Source organism: Littorina saxatilis, linkage group LG1, assembly GCF_037325665.1.
Source record: "Littorina saxatilis isolate snail1 linkage group LG1, US_GU_Lsax_2.0, whole genome shotgun sequence".
Taxonomy (NCBI): domain Eukaryota; kingdom Metazoa; phylum Mollusca; class Gastropoda; order Littorinimorpha; family Littorinidae; genus Littorina; species Littorina saxatilis.
The window spans coordinates 104,775,143-104,793,919 of NC_090245.1; the positions used below are offsets into that span (position 1 = coordinate 104,775,143).

General features: G+C 42.3%; 1 protein-coding gene across 1 annotated transcript; it reads right to left on the reverse strand.

Moving 5' to 3' along the window:
* Positions 1 to 1,688: 1,688 nt before the first annotated feature.
* On the reverse strand, positions 1,689 to 10,222 carry LOC138948720 (forkhead box protein B1-like). Its single transcript, XM_070320329.1, has 2 exons — positions 9,977 to 10,222; positions 1,689 to 5,301 (listed from the first exon to the last, which is right to left on the reverse strand). The coding sequence occupies exon 2, from the start codon at positions 4,052 to 4,054 to the stop codon at positions 2,363 to 2,365; it is 1,692 nt and encodes a 563-aa protein (XP_070176430.1). The 5' UTR covers positions 4,055 to 5,301; positions 9,977 to 10,222; the 3' UTR covers positions 1,689 to 2,362.
* Positions 10,223 to 18,777: the final 8,555 nt, after the last annotated feature.

The window sequence follows — 18,777 nt, forward strand, 5'->3', positions numbered from 1 at the left end:
ACCCGGCCGGGGTTCGAACCCACGACCTTCCGATTACGGGGCGGACGCCTTACCACTAGGCCAACCGTGCCGGTTATTTTTGGTGATCATTAAACTAAAGGAGGGTATCACTGTACTGACGAGCTTCAATTTCTAATTTCAGCATTAAATAATCATCCGCCGAGTGAAGATGAAAACAAGCGAAGGCCTCGACAAAAGCGACACTGAGCGCCCCGACAAGCCTCCGTATACAAATTCTCTTTCTTCCTCTTTCTGCCGTTTTGAGTTATGGCCGCCTTTCACGACAAGCGCTGAGTGTTTATTTTGCTTCAGCCAAGGAGTTTTCAAAAGGCCAAAGGAAGTGTATTGAATAGGGGAAGCAGCCCCGTTAAAGCAGGTCAAACCATGTAACCGAAGCTCTGAACAGCTTTCACATGGAAATTGTCCTCCGCAAAAAGCGACAAAATCATGACGAACTGGTCTGGGGACATAGGAGACTCAGACAAGACCAAGGGGGAAGACATGTTTCGAAAGAAAGAGAGACATACACACACAGAGGGAGAGGGAGAGGGAGAGACAGAGAGAGAGAGAGGTAGAGAGACAGAGACAGAGAGGGAGAGACACAGAGAAACGGAGAGAAGGAGAGAGAGACACACAGAGAGACACACAGAGACATAGAGAGAGAGAGAGAGAGAGAGAGAGAGAGAGAGAGAGAGAGAGAGAGAGAGCTATATACAGACAGACACGGAACGATAGACTGCCAGAGACACAGAGACAGAAACAAGAGCGACAGAGAGTGTATTAAAACTCAATACGCAATGTATATATCAGTGTTGGCTGAACCCTTAACTTTTATTTGACACTCAATGTTGTAGGGGTTTTTGTCTGGGAGGACTTTATTTATTGGCTTGTCATAACACCAACCTGTCCGTTTACCTACAATGGCTTTCACTTCTCTTTTATCGCCACGCATTTTGTTGCGGAAAACGTCAAAGAAGTCGTGAACAAATATGTTCATTTCAATGCTTGTTATTCTCTTGGGTGCCAGGAGAAAGGGTTCCGTGCAACTCTCGCTTACTCTATTGTACATGTGTGCATTAAGAGCGATTTTCTTTTAATTTTTTTTTTAATTTTTTTTACTTCCCTTTGGTTATTTGATATCTTAACATCGCTCTGCCTCATTGAGATTTTAAATATGTTCTGTCGAAGGTCTGGGATCATTTGCACTGTTCTTTATTGCCCCTGGAACGAAGGCTTAGGGAAGAGTGAACTGTCTGTAATAGAGTTGTTTCACGAGCAGGTGTATTTCTTATAAGAATGTCTCTTTGATTCTTGTGCCATAGGCCGCCGTCTTCTGCGGGAACACTAAGGTATAGGTAGAGTATTTTTTATTTGCTTGGAAGTTAATTAAGCCTACTCGAGTAGCTGATAATTATTGTAAGATGACAGGATCTGCATCAATAAGCATTTCAGAAGGCGAGTCAGTATTTGGTGACACTGAACAAAGACTAACAAGAAGATAGTTAAACAAACACACACACACACGTACGCACGCACGCACGCACGCACGCACGCGCACACATACTCTCACACACACGCACGCACGCACATACGCACGCACGCACGCACACACGCGCACGCACGCACGCGCGCACACACACACACACACACACACACACACACACACACACACACACACAAACCATGTGCAAATGTTGTTCACATTTACTTCATCGATCAAGATGTGAAAACTCCTAAAGCTTGGTAGTGACAGAATGTATCACTTCCTCGTAAACTGATACATTAAAACATCGAATACTGCCACATCAAAAGCAATAAATCGCATTCATTTCTTTTGCAATATAAAGATAATGACGCATGCATACACCAGGTGTATGAATACAGAGAATACCAAACTGAACTTATAAATGCACGCTCGAGAGTCTAACAGTCTTGATACCATGAGTACACCCACATATAAATTTGAGACCGCTTGCTTTAAAAAAAACGGTTTGCTAAGTCGCAAAATGCATCTCACTGAAGACACCTGCGTGTCATTAATGTTCACAATATGCAACAGTTACATAAAATAATAATGAAAGAACAGACAGGCCGGTTTAAATGGGAACATCATTCATATCAGTTAAATCCTCCAAAATGTCAGAACAAAGAATGGGGTTTCTTTGAAACATTCTCCCCCCTCGAACAAAACCAACTTGAAGTTTGAAGAGTGCATAGCGGGTCAAGTGGAGTGTATACCCAGGCTACACAAATATCATCAACACCACTCTACAGCACACCGTACTACAATGGTAAAGTTTAATAGGCTAACGCAAAATCTCACCCTTGAAGGTTAACGCTCTTACGTCACACAGTCACTACGTCAGCTTTCTGGTGACGACACACTCACGTCTGAAGACGGCGAGAGAAGAGCGATGGCATGGGGAGAAGTAGGGGGTAGACCAAGAGAACCCCCTTCACCCTCTGAACCCTTTCCCTCGGGAAACTGTTGCAGGGTGGGGGAATGCTCCCTTGAAGACGAACCGTCTCTGACAAAGGCAGAAGAGTCTCTAGACACAGCATGGAGACTATCTCCATCAGAAGGAGACACGCTCCTCACACTGTTTTTGGATACAGCCGAAGATACTTGAAGAGTCTCTCGGCCGGGAGGTGACACGTTCATCGCAATGTCTCTGGGGGGAGCAGAACAAGAATGAAGAATGTCTCTGCCAGAGGGGGACATGTTCCTGACAAGGTCTCTATGTACAGCCGATGAGGCGTGGACATTTTCTCTACCCGGAGGAGATATGTTAGGAGACATGTTCCTCGCTAGGTCTCTAGATAACGCCGAAGAGGCCGCGGCACCATCCCTTGCCAACGCCGAAGCGACCATGCCTCTGGCCAGGTCCATGGACATAACGGAGGCCGCCCTGGCCTCTCTGGAGGCAGCAGCTGCCGCCGCTGCTGGACCTCCTTCGCTGAGTCGCGATACGAGCGCCGAGCACTCTGCCGGCGACAGGTTGGACATGGAGGCCAAGGACAGTGCCGCTGACCCAGCACCGGCCAGAGAGTTAGCCAGGCCAGGGGGCAAGCCCATACTGGCCAGAGCAGCAGGAGTAGGGCCCCCACCCATAGCCGCCAGAGGGTTGATGGGCGAGGGCTTGATGGGGACGCCGGCGGAGAGGCCGAGGACGTCGGGCTTGAGGAGCGCCATGTCTGCAGGGGAGAACCGGGACAGGGAGGAGGCCAGGGAGGCCGGCAGGTCCATAGCGGCGTAGGAGGCCATGAAGGCGGCGGAGGAGAGGCCGGCGGCCAGGTGACTGAAGGCGGGCAGAGGGGGCCTCATCATAGGAGGCTGGGACAGGAAACGGGGGGCTTGGGACTTGTAGTCCGGGGCCATGATGCTATCGATGGAGAAGGACGAGTGCTTGGATGGGGGTGAGGAAGAGATGTCGGTGGAGGTGGGGGTGGGCGTGAGGGGGGAGAAGGACGGGTAGGGCTGGTAGCGGCCGGGGGAAGGAGCCATGCCCCACTGCTGAAACCTGATCCTGGCCTGCTCACGCAGGAAGCTGGAGTGCTGCTCCATGCTCATCTTCATCCCCATCGAGCTCTCCGCCGCTGCCGCGGCCGCAGCCGCTGCCGCAGCCGACTTGGCGGCCAGTAACTTGAAACGCTTCCTGCGTCTGAGGAAGCTGCCGTTCTCGAACATGTCCCCGCACATGGGGTGCAGCGCCCAGTAGCTGCCTTTGCCCGGCCTGTCGGGTCTTCTCGGGATCTTGATGAAACAGTCGTTGAAGGACAGGTTGTGGCGCAGCGAGTTCTGCCAGCGCTGCGTGTTCTTTCGGTAGAAGGGGAAGTTGTCCATGATGAACTTGTAGATCTCGTTCAGCGGCAGCATCTTCTCGTGCGAGCTCTGGATGGCCATGGCGGTCAGCGCGATGTAGGAGTACGGAGGCTTCTGCTCCTCGTAGCTGTTGCGACCCGGGCGAGGCATGGTCACGTCGTCGTCTGAAGCTTCTCTTTCTGCCGAGTTTAGCTCGTGTGCCAGTCGTCTGAGGTCCTCCGCAAGAGGCATTGAATCTCTCCTGTGGTCAGCATCAAAACTTCGTCTTTCACTCTGTGTTCTGTTCAATTCTTGTCTCTCTTCTATAGGTATGATGATTTCTCTTTGGGCGTAGAATTGTTGTCAATCCAAGTCCACTCAAAAAAAAGATCTGCCTGTGTTATTTGCTGCAATGGGTTTGCAGAGTTATATTCATTCCATTTTTAATGAATGTGTATTCAGCGAACAGAGAATGTTTCAAAGGTTTTACAAACAGTCCTTCTGGCGAATCAGTCTTTGGCCGAATGCTTTCGTTGTTCTCCGGACACTGCTTTTGCAGTTGAAGCGCTTTGTTGTGGAGCCAACGGGTTTAATTTGTCAATGTTTATAAACTATTGACACAGGCCTTTGACGCACAGCTAAAAACTTGTTATCGCTGGCTGTGTGCTGGGGTCCTTCAGGAGTAATTTGGAAAGCCGACAGACAATATTACCTATACTGCTCTCATCAAACTTGCATGATGCATGCCCAGCCCGCACTCGTGCTGACGCAGGGCTAATACTCCGCAGTTCTCCCGCTGCCTGCGGGAAACTTTGTAATAGCCACTGTTATATTATTATATGCTCTGCTCTTCGGTGTCACTATTTCTGCAGCTCTGTAAGTCCACAGACTTGTCTAGCAGTTTTTGCTGCTCTGGTGCAGTAAATCGACAGTACAATCAAATTTTGTGGCTGCTAAATCCACAGCAAAGACTCTCTTTTTGTCTTCTTTTTTCCTTTTTTTCTCTTCACGAGATCAACTCTACTGTCAGTTTTTTTCCGCTATAATCCAATAAATCCACAGTAATGTCATTTGTTGCTGCCCTAGTCTACTAAATCCATAGTTATCTCAGGTTTTGCTGCTCTAGTGCTCTTTCCCCACAGTCAATGTCAGTTATTGTTTGTGTGTGAAGCTCTCGTCTACAAAAACCACAGTAATGTAATTCGTTGATGCGCTAGTCCAATAAATCTACAATAATGTCAGACTTTGCTGCTCTAGTCTCCTTAATCCACAGCTGCATTAACACAGATCACTCGTTCTTCACTTCGCACGTTATTTCAAGTCCATTGTAATGCCGTAGCTTTAGTTCAGTCGCGGAGCTGTAGACGAGGGTGTGGAAAACGGGCATGAAACGTCAGTCCGTAGTCTTCCGCAGAAACTGGATGACGTCACAGTAATGATGGCAGGACAGAAGAGTGGAGTGTGGAAGATGGCAGTGGTGGTGGCGGCGGAAAAACGGTCTGAAGCAGAGAGAACAAGAATGCACAATTAATGGACGCCTTGACATGATGAATGCCATCGCGGATTAGTCTTTTTCAGCACTCAGATTTGTGGGTTCGGTCATGCGCAAAGCCGCTGCGCGTGGAGCCCCTCGTGTATCCTTTGCTAACACCCTGATTTCAGTCGCCTATTCAGCTTCGGCCTATGGGCCTGTGAAGTCTTCAAATCACCTTTTTGACAACTTTTGAAGTTGTTCAGAGAAAAGGGAAATGATAAAACTGTGATGATAAAAATGCTTTAAAACTATGCTAACGATGCTGAAGAGTTTTGGCGAAAAACAAAGACAGTGATCATGCTTTATCTAAAAAGAAACTTTAAAAAAAAAGAGTCATATTCATTTTTCATTTTGTCATGCCGTCTCGCTTTTTTCACCGCTTTTTTCTTAACTATGAAATGTGCGTGCATGCAAAAGACCTTTTTAATCGATAAACGATGATAAGTTTAAAAACGCATAAGCAAGACTACCAACACTGAACAAAATCAGATTTCAATCGGAGCGTGAATAAAATTCAATACATCCATTTCGTGGTATCAGTTACAGTCAACTTATTACGTATAAGTGGACAACTGTGTATGTTTAATTCTACATATAGCATAGTTTGTGACACAACATTTATGTATCGATCGATTCTGGTTAGAATTCCTTTTAGTTTTTATGATTGAACGCACACAAAAATGCACTATTGTGTAGTCTCGGCTGGCCGCCTAAATATGAAGTTTTACGGTCGGCCTCTGACGTCACATGGCTCAAAGAAGGGAAATCCCATGTTCAATGGATATATTATATAACCAATTGTCATCATTTTCACGAGTTTTCATTCACAAACACCTGGTAAATAAATCTCATGTTCCCCATGCAGTAACTCGGGGTGGTGAATGGGTTTGAGCTTTCATGTGAAATGTAGATTGTCAAAGTAAAAGCCAATCAGGCTGATTGTTTGATGTGTGGAACCATCGTGGCTTTGGATTTGTGTTTCCGAGGACAACGATTGTAAGCATTCACTCTCAAAGACCCAATCAATGTTGATAATTACCGCGGCGACTCATGGTCAATTTGCAACTTATCTCTGTAATCGCAAAATCCACAACTAAAAGTCATAAACACTTAAAAGAAAAGAAATATGCTCAACACTTACTGAATTCACAGGTATGATCGCAGCTCTGTACATTTTCAGACTGGAAGAAAAGCGTCAACAATTGCTACGTTTGACGTCACATACAAGTTTGACGTGTTATCTCGTGCTACTATGACGATGCTTTGTGGCCCGGAGTTGGATTCTAAAATTCGTCTCCCTGTGGGTTATTGTGCATTTTGTTGCACAACCAAAATGATGACAAAAACGATGTTTGGTAGCTTGTTGTCAGACCAGCACTTTGTTGTTGGTCCTCGGGGAGCATATCGCCTTTTGTCTCATATTTATCAACCGCGGCCTTCGGCCTTGGTCGATAAAGATGAAACAAAAGACGATATAGTCCCCTTGGACCAACAAAAAAGCTGGTCTGTCAACAAGCCACCAAACATCTTATATTATTCAGTGTCATTGATTTAAAGATATAGTGGTGATCCTTGACAATATTGTTAAACAGTTGTTTGTTTACCAGGGTTTGCTAGTGTGTGATAGGGTTCGTGTCCGTCTGAAGATGTTAGTTTCTTTGTTTGTCCTGTGTTGACAACTCTTCGACAAGCGCTTAGAACTGTACCCACGGAATACGCGCTATATAAGCTTCATATTGATTGATTGAATATTATTAACATTGAAGATGAGGAGCTTAACTAACACAAAATGCGTATGTTTGATTCTATATAATTGCATAGTTTGCGACATTCTCCGCTGACAAGAAAAACAACTATGTCAGTTGTACTGGCCATGTGTTGACACTGCTACTCAGAATTAATTCTATATAAACTAACTAATAAACACACTTGTTGGGGTTCAAATAGTTGCATGATTTAATCAATCGCTGTTATTTGCATGTGATACAACATTAGACAAAGAATGCAACAAACTTTAGCTTAATTATATAGTGGTGATCCCAAACAATATTATTAACATGGAAGGTGAGAAGCATAACTAACACAAAATTGTATTTAGCTTATAACCAATTATTCAATGTCATTGATTTAAAGATACCTCCGGCCTTTTCGTGTATTTCAGTGGAATTGTCTTGCAGAATTGATTTCGTACTGAACACCAGTGTCAAATTGCAAATTAAATTTTAAATCAGTAACACAAAGATTCCCACATGCATGCAGAAAGAAACCAGATTGTTGGTGTTTGGTATACATGTAAATGGAAGAGCGCTATTACCCCATGCATGTAAAAACCTGGACTGGCCATGCAGTGGTGTATGGTGTATACTTTATTGTTTACACTAAAAGAAAAGTATCGTCCTATAAGATTATTTTTTTTAGACAAACTTGTTCTTCTTGCCTTACTCATTGTTTCAATAAATCATCATTATAATAAATAATTAGGCCAATTATTTCAAAAATTAAAGAAACTTTGCGCGAACACCTTTTTGTTCAATGCACCAAGCTTACAGTGGTGATTCTAATATAACAACATAAATAATTTTCTATATAGCAGCGAGTCAAATGCAAATGTTGATTTATAATCGATAGTGTATAGGCCTATACAATTGAAAAGATTAAATAAAGATACATTTGTATATACAAAATAAACATAAAACAAGAATGCCTATATATATTAGCATCTATATATATATATATACGACTTGTGTCTGTCTGTGTGTGTGTGTGTGTGTGTGTCCGCGATGCACGGCCAAAGTTCTCGGTGGATCTTTTTCAAATTTGGAGACCGTATTCGGCTACACCCCGGACACAACCTCATCGATGAGATATTTTTCAACACGTGCTCTCAGCGCGCAGCGCTGAACCGATTTTGGTTTTTCTCTGGATCCATTCCCAGTAACTCTTCCTTATCTTCTCCAGTGTTTTCAGCCGCGTTTATCTCCCTTCCTCCGCGCCGGCAAAGCCGGCGTCCCCGGCGCAGCCGGGTATTCGGCTCGACTTCTTCCCGACGCAGCCGTACCCGGCGAAGCGGGTATTCATCTAGTTTATATATATATACAAAGAAGGACGTAAAATGTTGCATCAAGGGTAGCCAATGTTAGTATAAGTAATGTGTAGCGGGTTCTGATTTGCCTCGTTATATGTTTCAATCCTTTTGATATGTTTTTTTTTTTTTAAATTCTGCAGTTATTCTGTGGAAAAAAAAGATTCGAACTTCGCATTCCATTAAAAAAAAATAAAAATTAAAAAAAAATTCGGAAAGCACCCTGAAAACCTTTGCTCGTGCAAAGTTTTAACCTATCATTCTTGGTGTTTTTTTTTTATTCTTTCCTCGTGCTTTGAATCAGGCGGCATTGATTCAACCCATAGACTAACTTTTGAATCAGGTGGCTTTGATTCAACCCATAGTATAGTTTCTCCAGCTTACATGCATAATGTCGGTTAGTAATAAAACTTTGAAAAATGTCCATGAGAAGTGTATTAATCAATGCATTATTTGCAGATCGTTCTATGTGTTGTCAATGTATTTGAATTTAACCACGCGAGTTTAATGTTGATAACCACTGATAATGTTGTTGATCAGTTTGTATAAATGATGCGTGTATTGGTGTATATGGCTGGATTGAAATGTTTCTTAACCGCAATGTCATCACAAATCCCCAACCTTGGGCAATTAAAGATTCTGTATTCTGTATTCTGTATTCTGTAATTTAAACACGTGTAAGAACACATTCCTATATCACTGAGAAAGTATATATGGAGAAATTTGAGTCTAATGCAAGGTCGAACCACCTGACAATGTACACTAAATATTATTAATTTTTTAACACATCGATTTTTAGAGAAACATTTACCATATAAACAAAAATAAAAAATGTTCTATTGAATAGTATGCTTTATGAGAGACTGTATCTTATAGAATTAGACAGAACAATGCAAACATATGTTTGTGAACCTATAGCTTTAATGAGCTAAATCTTATTAAAAAAAATTTAAAAAATAAAATAAAAAATCCTTGCGCTTAGAACTGTACCCACGGAATACGCGCGATATAAGCCTCATATTGATTGATTATTTCATTGGTTTTCATAGTAAAACAGACTGAAAAAATCAAAGCTTTTTGTTCGAAAACGCATGGTCCATAAAACTTATTTCACAATAAGACGGACAGAACATTGCAAGGCTATACATCTGCATGGCATCATGTTGAACTATAAACTTCATTCATTTTTAACCTATCGGGTTTCAGAGTAGCATAAATGGATAAAACTGTCGGTAGAAAATGCTTGATTCATGGAACAGAATGACAAAACAAGTCTTTGTTATTTCAAAAGTCAGAAATTATAGGGGTGGTGCATCATTAATACAAACACAAAATGATGCTAAGACATTACAAGTATTTAAAAACAAACGTTTGGAAAAACCTATTGATCGAGCATCTAACAAGACCAGAATTAAAAAACAAGAATGGTAGGTAAGTTTTGTCTTGGTAAAAATGTCTTGGTTTTTTTTATTTTGAATTTCGGAACGTTGGCAATCTTACAAGACCGACAATGACACTGCAAAACAGAACATATGTGCACTTGACAGTACTGACTTACCTTGGGTAGAAAAATCACTGAAGCCGATACTGGAATCCTGGCGTAGCTGCAAGTCAGTGAAAGTTACAAGATGTCCCAGTGGCCCAGTAACGTGATTGACTGAGAGCAGAAGGACACGGCGCAAGAAGCCACTCGATACGGCAAGAAGACACAGGGATATCAGTCACCCCCACACCACAAAACCTGTCGCCCTTCAGTGCGAATGAGCATCCCCCAACAACACAATCTTCTTGACTTTTCAGCCCACCCGTCTCTCCTTTCACATCTCTTCTTCCCTACCCGCCACTCAAGCCGCCAAGTGGGCGGAGCTTCATTGTGAAGCAGCCAAGCACAATGATCGCGCTTTCACACAAGCTCCGCCCCTTTCGCGCGTGACGGCCAGGCGACTGTGCTTGGAGGCGCTCATCCGTCGACGGTTATTGGTTGTCGGCGGACAGCATTGAAACCTGAGAAATTAGTCTTCTCCGTGCTGTCGATTGTGTTGTCGGCCAGCCAAGCAAGCGAGGAAGATGAGAGAATAAAGGTTTGTTATTGTAGAAGGAGATAGAGAGAGAGAGAGAGAGAGAGAGAGAGAGAGAGAGAGAGAGAGAGAGAGAGAGAGAGAGGGTTGGGGGGGGGGGGGGGGGTTTCCGTTGTAGCAGACTCAAGACGTGCAGGGTTGAAGGAGGTTTTTGACTAGGACCTGAGAGTATCGGATTGTTAGCATTGATTTGTATTGATTTGTTCGCCCCGCTTTATTCCTTTGGTATGAGCACTACTGATTCCACTACACCTGATTTCCGTGGACTTTCTGACGACTTGGTATATAGGCTTCTGTTTTGCCTATTGACTTGTATCTATGCATCTATAGCGAATAAGTGAACAAACAACGACCGTATAGCCTATATACTGCGGCCCCATCCCAAACTAGTTATGTGGCGTATTAATCTGTAATTGTTGTTTGTCATTTATCATTGCTGTAGTTAATTATAAAACAAAAAGTATGAATATATCTATAAACTGGCTGGACGATTTCTGGGTATAAGTTCACTATCACGTAGCCTACTATACTATCTTCACTTTTTTTCTTCTCCCCCCCCCCCCCCCTGGTATTTTGTGGAGGGGCGGGGTGTATAGGAGGGGGAAGGGTAGCAGAACGCAAAACATTGCTTATAATAATAATAATAAAGTGTATTTATATTGCGCCTATCCCTTACAAAAAACAAAAATATTTGGCTCTAAGCGCATTACAACATGTGAAGGACTTGGTACAATCAAGTCTGACAAGTACAACAGCACAATATACAGTCGGTCTCTTAGGTAAAAGCAGCTTCGACAGTTAAACACTTCTACTAAAAGATCCTCTAACAATTTACAAACATAGTTAAAGAACATCGAGTTAATAGGAATTAAAAAAAAAGGTTCTTATAATAAAACTATCTAGCGAACGACGAAGAAGAAGAAGAATAAAACTATCAATGTCAATGTATAACAAGTCATTCAACGTAAATGGCCAAAGAACAACAATAAAACAATGGTGATAAAACAGTTATACTCAATGGCTAATAACGAGGCAGAGTTAAATAGTATCGACACAAGCTTATCTACTCTCTTTTTTTAAGAAAGGGGAATTTTGCATGACAGAAACAAAGTGATGTAAGCATGTTTTACGTAGTCATTTTTCAAATAACTCTCAAACAAATTGCTATACGCTTGTACCCCTTCAGTTCATATGTCAAGGACGAAATATTCTCCTTCCATCACGAATGCACGTGCCATCGAATTGGCTTCCTTTATATTGTTGTCTTTATAACGTCTGTCTCGGTTATCAAATTATTTTCTTCTTTCAATGTTAGCTCGCTTCTCCAGACTGCAATTGAGTGTGAATGCTTGATTTGATTTTGAAGATCGGCCCCTGTTTTTCTTAGCGTGCATTTTTTCCATTGTATACGGTTGCTTGTTCACTCCATGCCGATGACAGATGTGATGTCTTTGCTGTTTGTATAGCGGGTTTACACTTTTGTACAGTAGCATACTTTGCTGTTTGCTCTTTCGTTTACTCGTTCGCTCATCAGGTCCGTTGGCTAATTAGTGGCTGGGTGCATGGTTGGCCCGGTTGTGCTCGAATTAATCGGTGCGTGGGTGGGCGAGGGTTTTGACATTCATACTGTAATTATCTCCTTTTGTTCCAAACAGAATTGTCGGAGTTAATGTTTTCGATATGAATAAATTAAACCAGATATATTGCAGGTCTCATGCAGAGTAACACAATTAGTTGCTCTTGCTTCTTCAAGTACAAACATGCGGTGTGAATCGAAGCTTGAGTTTTGGTCACGTGTTATTTGAAGCCCTCCTCCCATCCCGCATTCCCAGTTTAATGAGTCTCATAAAAGATTACTTGAAATGTAAAAGTATTTTTGACCTACAGTAGAAATCAAGTTTAGTGTGTGAACAAACAAGTTTCTGTTGGTTTGAACAAGATAGGTGTGTGTTTTTTATTGAATCGTGAATGTATACAATAATGACAAGGAAAAAACAAAAATGGCACGAACTTCAGCAAACGATTATAGATTGAGTGACCCATGCAGACAATAAAACAAGTCGCGTAAGGCGAAAATACAACATTTAGTCAAGTAGCTGTCGAACTCACAGAATGAAACTGAACGCAATGCAACGCAGCAAGACCGTATACTCGTAGCATCGTCAGTCCACCGCTCATGGCAAAGGCAATGAAATTGACAAGAAGAGCGGGGTAGTAGTTGCGCTGAGAAGGATAGCACGCTTTTCTGTACCTCTCTTCGTTTTAACTTTCTGAGCGTGTTTTCAATCCAAACATATCATATCTATATGTTTTTGGAATCAGGAACCGACAAGGAATAAGATGAAAGTGTTTTTAAATTGATTTTGAAAATTTAATTTTGATCATAATTTTTATATTTTTAATTTTCAGAGCTTGTTTTTAATCCAAAAATAACATATTTATATGTTTTTGGAATCAGAAAATGATGGAGAATAAGATGAACGTAAATTTGGATCGTTTTACAAAACATTTTTTTTTTTTTTACAATTTTCAGATTTTTAATGACCAAAGTCATTAATTAATTTTTAAGCCACCAAGCTGAAATGCAATACCGAAGTCCGGGCTTTGTCGGAGATTACTTGACCAAAATTTCAACCAATTTGGTTGAAAAATGAGAACGTGACAGTGCCGCCTCAACTTTCACGAAAAGCCGGATATGACGTCATCAAAGACATTTATCAAAAAAATGAAAAAAAGTCTGAGGATATCATACCCAGGAACTCTCATGTCAAATTTCATAAAGATCGGTCCAGTAGTTTAGTCTGAATCGCTCTACACACAGACAGACAGACAGACAGACAGACAGACAGACAGACAGACAGACAGACAGACAGACAGGCAGACAGACAGACAGACAGACAGACAGACAGACAGACACACAAACACCACGACCCTCGTCTCGATTCCCCCCTCTATGTTAAAACATTTAGTCAAAACTTGACTAAATGTAAAAAGAACACAGAAATAGTCATAATGTCGGAAGTAACAATGAACAGTTTCTATCACTTATATATAAATGCAATGTTTCCAAGGCGCATGTATTAACATAAAAACACACAAACTGTTATTTATATATACATTGTTTCAACTTACCGGACATTATTACCAGTATAACATTTGATGTTGTGTAAAGGACAATCAGCGCAACATTTATCCATGTATTTACAAAAAGCGACCATACAATTAAAATACAACCTAAAAATTCCGAGAAAAAAAGGGATTCAATTTTGTTTAAACGGTATACAAGAAACAAAAGTAAAGATCAAACGATACGAGTATAAAACAAAATGACGACAAACTTAAACAAAAATAGATAGTTAACCTTAGTCAATACCCCCAGAAAGAATATAAACAGATTTAAAAATCTATTTGAAAGATGGGAAACAGTTTCGTTTCTCTCTGTCATTGTTTGTCTAGACCTCTTGTTCTGCTCCCTCCCTCCCTCCCTCCCTCCCTCCCTCCCTCACTCACTCCCTCACTCCCTCACTCCCTCCCTCCCTCCCTCCCTCCCTCCCTCCCTCCCACCCTCCCTCCCTCCCTCCCTCCCTCCCTCACTCCCTCCCTCCCTCCCTCACTCACTCACTCCCTCACTCCCTCACTCCCTCCCTCCCTCCCTCCCTCCCTCACTCCCTCCCTCACTCCCTCCCTCACTCCCTCACTCACTCCCTCCCTCACTCCCTCCCTCCCTCCCTCCCTCCCTCCCTTCCTCCCTCCCTCCCTCCCACCCTCCCTCACTCCCTCACTCCCTCCCTCCCTCCCTCCCTCTCTCCCTCACTCCCTCCCTCCCTCCCTCCCTCCCTCCCACCCTCTTAGTAAACAGCAGCCCGACTGTTGATTGTTGGCATGAGACCAAGTGGCGGTATGATCTTATTTCATGCGAAAGCCCAGATAGATCTGAGATGGTAAGCCTAATTATTTACACGGGAAGGGGTGTGCCTTTAAAATAAGTTTTGTCGAAGACACTGTCATGCGGTATGATGACAGCATGGTCAAATTGGATCAAACACGTCATGCATGAACGTTTTCGTTCGTTGCTCACTGCCTGCTGTGTCCACGTGCACTCTCATTGTGCGTGTGTTTGTGTTTGTGGTTTAGCTGTGTGTTGTGTTGGCTTAAACGCCATATGGGCCTAAAGCCGAATAAAACCTTGCTACAAAATTAAAAAATTAAAATAAAAATAAAAACATTGTCAGCTATAAACGACCGTTGGGGTGTTGGACCCCTGCGTTTCTCAAACTGTTTACGGCGGGAGCAGTTTAGTAACTTTCACTGTCTGTCCACTTTTCGCACCTTGTAGAATCCGCTTAATAAGGCCATGTTTAATAAAGCCACCCGCTTTTTGAGGCCAATTTCTGACTGCACGGATTTTTCCTTATGTTTTATGCTTATGCTTTTATTAAATCCACCCGCTTAATATAGCCACTTTTGTCCTGCACCAAGGTGACCTTATTAAGCGGAGTCTACTGTATAGCTGTTGTGGTCAGTCCGTTTCAACAGCTCGCAGACCGGTCAATCCTCTCTGACATAACGCACAGGATGCCACCCACAAGACGCAGCAGGGAATGCTTTCAATTTAGAAATCAAAGCCAGAGAAAAGGAAGGGCCTTAAAACGACCAGCCGATCCTTGCTTGCAGTTTTCAATGCACGGTTTATGTGCTGAGTCTCTTTAATTTTCCGACTTTAAGGGTGTGACGATGGAGTGGGGAGATGCTGAATGACTTGGCACTGATCTGAGAATCGACACTGCGGAGACTAAATAATTGCTTTTCAGTCTGATCTGAGTTTAAGGAGTTTTTTTCCACTTCAAAAGTAATGGCGTGTGTCCAATTATTTTCTTTATAAATGTAGGCTTATAGTGCGTGAGAATTTTCGGCGAAAAGGCTATTGTATGATTTGGGTTAAACAAAATTGTATTCAGAATACAAGACATGTTACAATTAACAATATACAGCGAGGACACGAACTCAAGCAAACAAGCTAATAATTATATATCACGTGACCAAACCATTACAACATTACACAAATCTACATGATGGTTGACTTGACAAGAATTGACTAGAAGAACAAATTATTGTCAAATTATTGTAGGATTTAGGTCTCGCTGACTTTCATTTGAGCTGTAGCTAAGAATAATTTGACTGCTGGATTTGTCCTTATTATACCGTGAGTCACTATACCATTTGGAGAATTATTCTATCAGCTATAGGAGTCTGCATTTCGTTCATCAGGAGCGCAGTTGTTTATAGGCAATCGCCAACATGTAAACGTGCTATTTCTGATTCAGTTTATTTCTCATGTTTGTATGGCGATGAACAACTTTAATTTATGAATTAAAAATTATGTTGGTTTAAACCGAAAATGCGGTTCTCTGGCATTTTGTATGTTATCAGAATGCTGAAACTTTGCATTGATTCTTACTGTTTCTTGATATGGTGCCAAGACTTTGAATGGCAACCTTTCTTTGACCTTCCTTGAGTTTCAAGGACAAGGCCGCTCGTTGTCTCTTATTCGAAAAGTTGCAAATGCATTTTTAAATTAGTTGGATTATCTGCAGTGTATTCAAACTGAGCTCATTCAAAAATTCAGTTTTTCCTACAATCGGAAAACTTCAGAATTTGTTGGCATTAGCTATGTACACGCGTGGCTATATTCACTCAAAACAAGCCAAATCTAGCTAGTTTTATAAGGTGTTTCAAAAGTTAATAAATATTGTAACGGAGACAATTAAACCCAAAAAAAATCATGCTCCCACTAACACGAATAGATTAAATATAATATATACCTGCGGGGATGGGGACGACGGCATTAACACAAAAACGAATATTTAACCGATTTCGGGCAGAATAGCCCTGCATAACCATTGGCCCGATGCTGCATGGCTTACAAAAATGTGCAAAAAAAGTGCCAGAGCCCAAAACAGCTGCATGTATAGGGTAACACTGCATGCAGATCCTGGTATTGACTTTTTGTTTGTTTGTTTGTTTGTATTTGTGTCGTTCTGTTTGTTTGTTTGTTTGTTTGTTTGTATTTGTGTAGTTTTGTTTGTTTGTTTGTTTGCTGATTTTAATTGTTCATTCATGCATGAACGCCATCGGTATAGGTATTGTTATAGACGGGCGCAGTGGCGTGGTGGTAAGACGTCGGCCTCCTAATCGGGAGGTCGTGAGTTCGAATCCCGGTCGCTGCCGCCTGGTGGGAAGAGTGGAGATTTTTCCGATCTCCCAGGTCAATTTATGTGTACACGCAAGCACAAGACCCAATGCGCACGGAAAAGATCCTGTAACCCATGTCAGAGTTCGGTGGGTTATAGAAACACGAAAATACCCAGTATGCCTCCCCCGAAATTGTGCTAAAAACATGAGTGAACGTGGGAGTCTATGCCCATGAACGAAGAAGAAGAAGCAGAAGGTATTGTTATGATATAGTTCGTTATTTCTGTCATTGCTCATCGACTAAACGTTGAATTCAAAAAGAGTAGCAAAAGTCAGTCTATATAAGAAGTTACAAAATATCCATTTCGCATGTTTCATAATGCATGCAAGCACATGCAAAAGGACACCAAAAAAACTAACCGCCGACTGAATTGTAGAACGCCGCATGCATGCAGTCTTTTCTTTCACACACGCGCATATATATACATAAATACAGGCAGACAGTAAATACCCTAATGACAGCAAGCGTTGTCTTTGTGTCTGTTTTATCCCACCGTCAAATCTCTAAATCCACTTTCTCTCAGCGTCAATTGTCCGACGATCTCGCCCCTTGATTCGGCCTGATAAACGCGACTTTTCAGCGGGCAAACAAAGTGAGCGTTTCTGGTGCCAGAACAGAGCGGTGCGTGCCTAACATTACGCAAACAAAAAAGGCTAATGCCTACTTCCGATCGACGGTGAACCGATACACTTTGGGATCCTAGGCACAGAGATCGATAACACAATGACTGGCGCTTTGGCAGCATTCGAGGCTGGGCATGATTGCTGAATGCGTACCGTGTGAAGTCGCCTTATAATCTGTATATGATGCTATAAAGAGGTGCAAGGTTTGGTGTGATATGTTGTGGAATGGGCGTTGGGCGTTGTGTGTGTGTGTGTGTGTGTGTGTGTGTGTGTGTGTGTATGTGTTTACGTGCGTGTGTGTGTTTGCGTGCGTACGTGCGTGCATGCGTGCGTGCGACGGTGTGTGTGTGTGTGCGTGTGTGCGTGCGTGGGTGCGTGCGTGCGTACGTGCGTGTGTGTGTGTGTGTGTGTGTGTGTGTGTCAGTGTGTGTGTGTGTGTGTGTGTGTGTGTGTGTGTGTGTGTGTGTGTGTGTGTGCATGTGCTCTTATTCAGCAAACTCACATAATTTTACTGTTCTTACCTTTAAAAATTAATTCATGTTGTTGCTGTTTTGTCGGACTAAATGATCTCATTTGCAGTTAAGACGAAGAAATCATAACTGAGATGCTTCCTTGAAACATAAAAAAAAAGTGGACAAGAAACGATTTTTAAATGCAAATTTTATACAGTGAAGTATACCTCTCCCCTGTAACTTCAGCTTTTATGTTGGCGATAGCGCACGAGCATACCTTTTTGTGACTCAGCTACTATTGCCAAATTCTCTAAACTGGAATTTTCACAATAATGTTCTTTTTTCGCCATCATTTAATCACTCTCAGTTACATTATTCTTCGCGTACACCACATTACGGCTACCTGCGCGCCAGTGATACTGCATCATTTTAAGAATCAAATGACATTATTTATACAAGCATTTGCATTTGCCCAACAAAACACACGAATAAATGAATGCTATTTGAGAGAAAAATATATGTTTAATGTTACTTTCCTATTCACGGTTATTATTGTGCGGTGAAACAAACCTTAAAAATCAATGGTGCGATACATGTAATGGGGCAAAGTCGACTTCTTCGGGAGTGATACATGAAAAGGCTAAAGATTGTAGCTTGCTCGAGAATGTCCATACACCTGTTTAATGGAGCGCAACGGATTCACGTCGTGGATATTGGGTTTCCTGAACTAAAGTGAGCTTAGTCACAGACTGATTTAGACCTTTGCACGGCCGGCGAACAAAGAGCTGGAATTGTCTTCAGTTTACTGAAGTCAGTCTACCATGACACATTACACCTATACTGCACACACATATTTAGCGTCACGCATGACACACAGGGCGTGCAGCGAGCGGAGGTGATATGTATATGAAGAGAACTGAAAGAAAAGGCGGATTTAAGTGTTGAGGATTAAT

Coding starts and splice junctions, on each gene's coding strand:
- LOC138948720 (XM_070320329.1), bottom strand. CDS start 4,054: ATGCCTCTTGCGGAGGACCTCAGACGACTGGCACACGAGCTAAACTCG.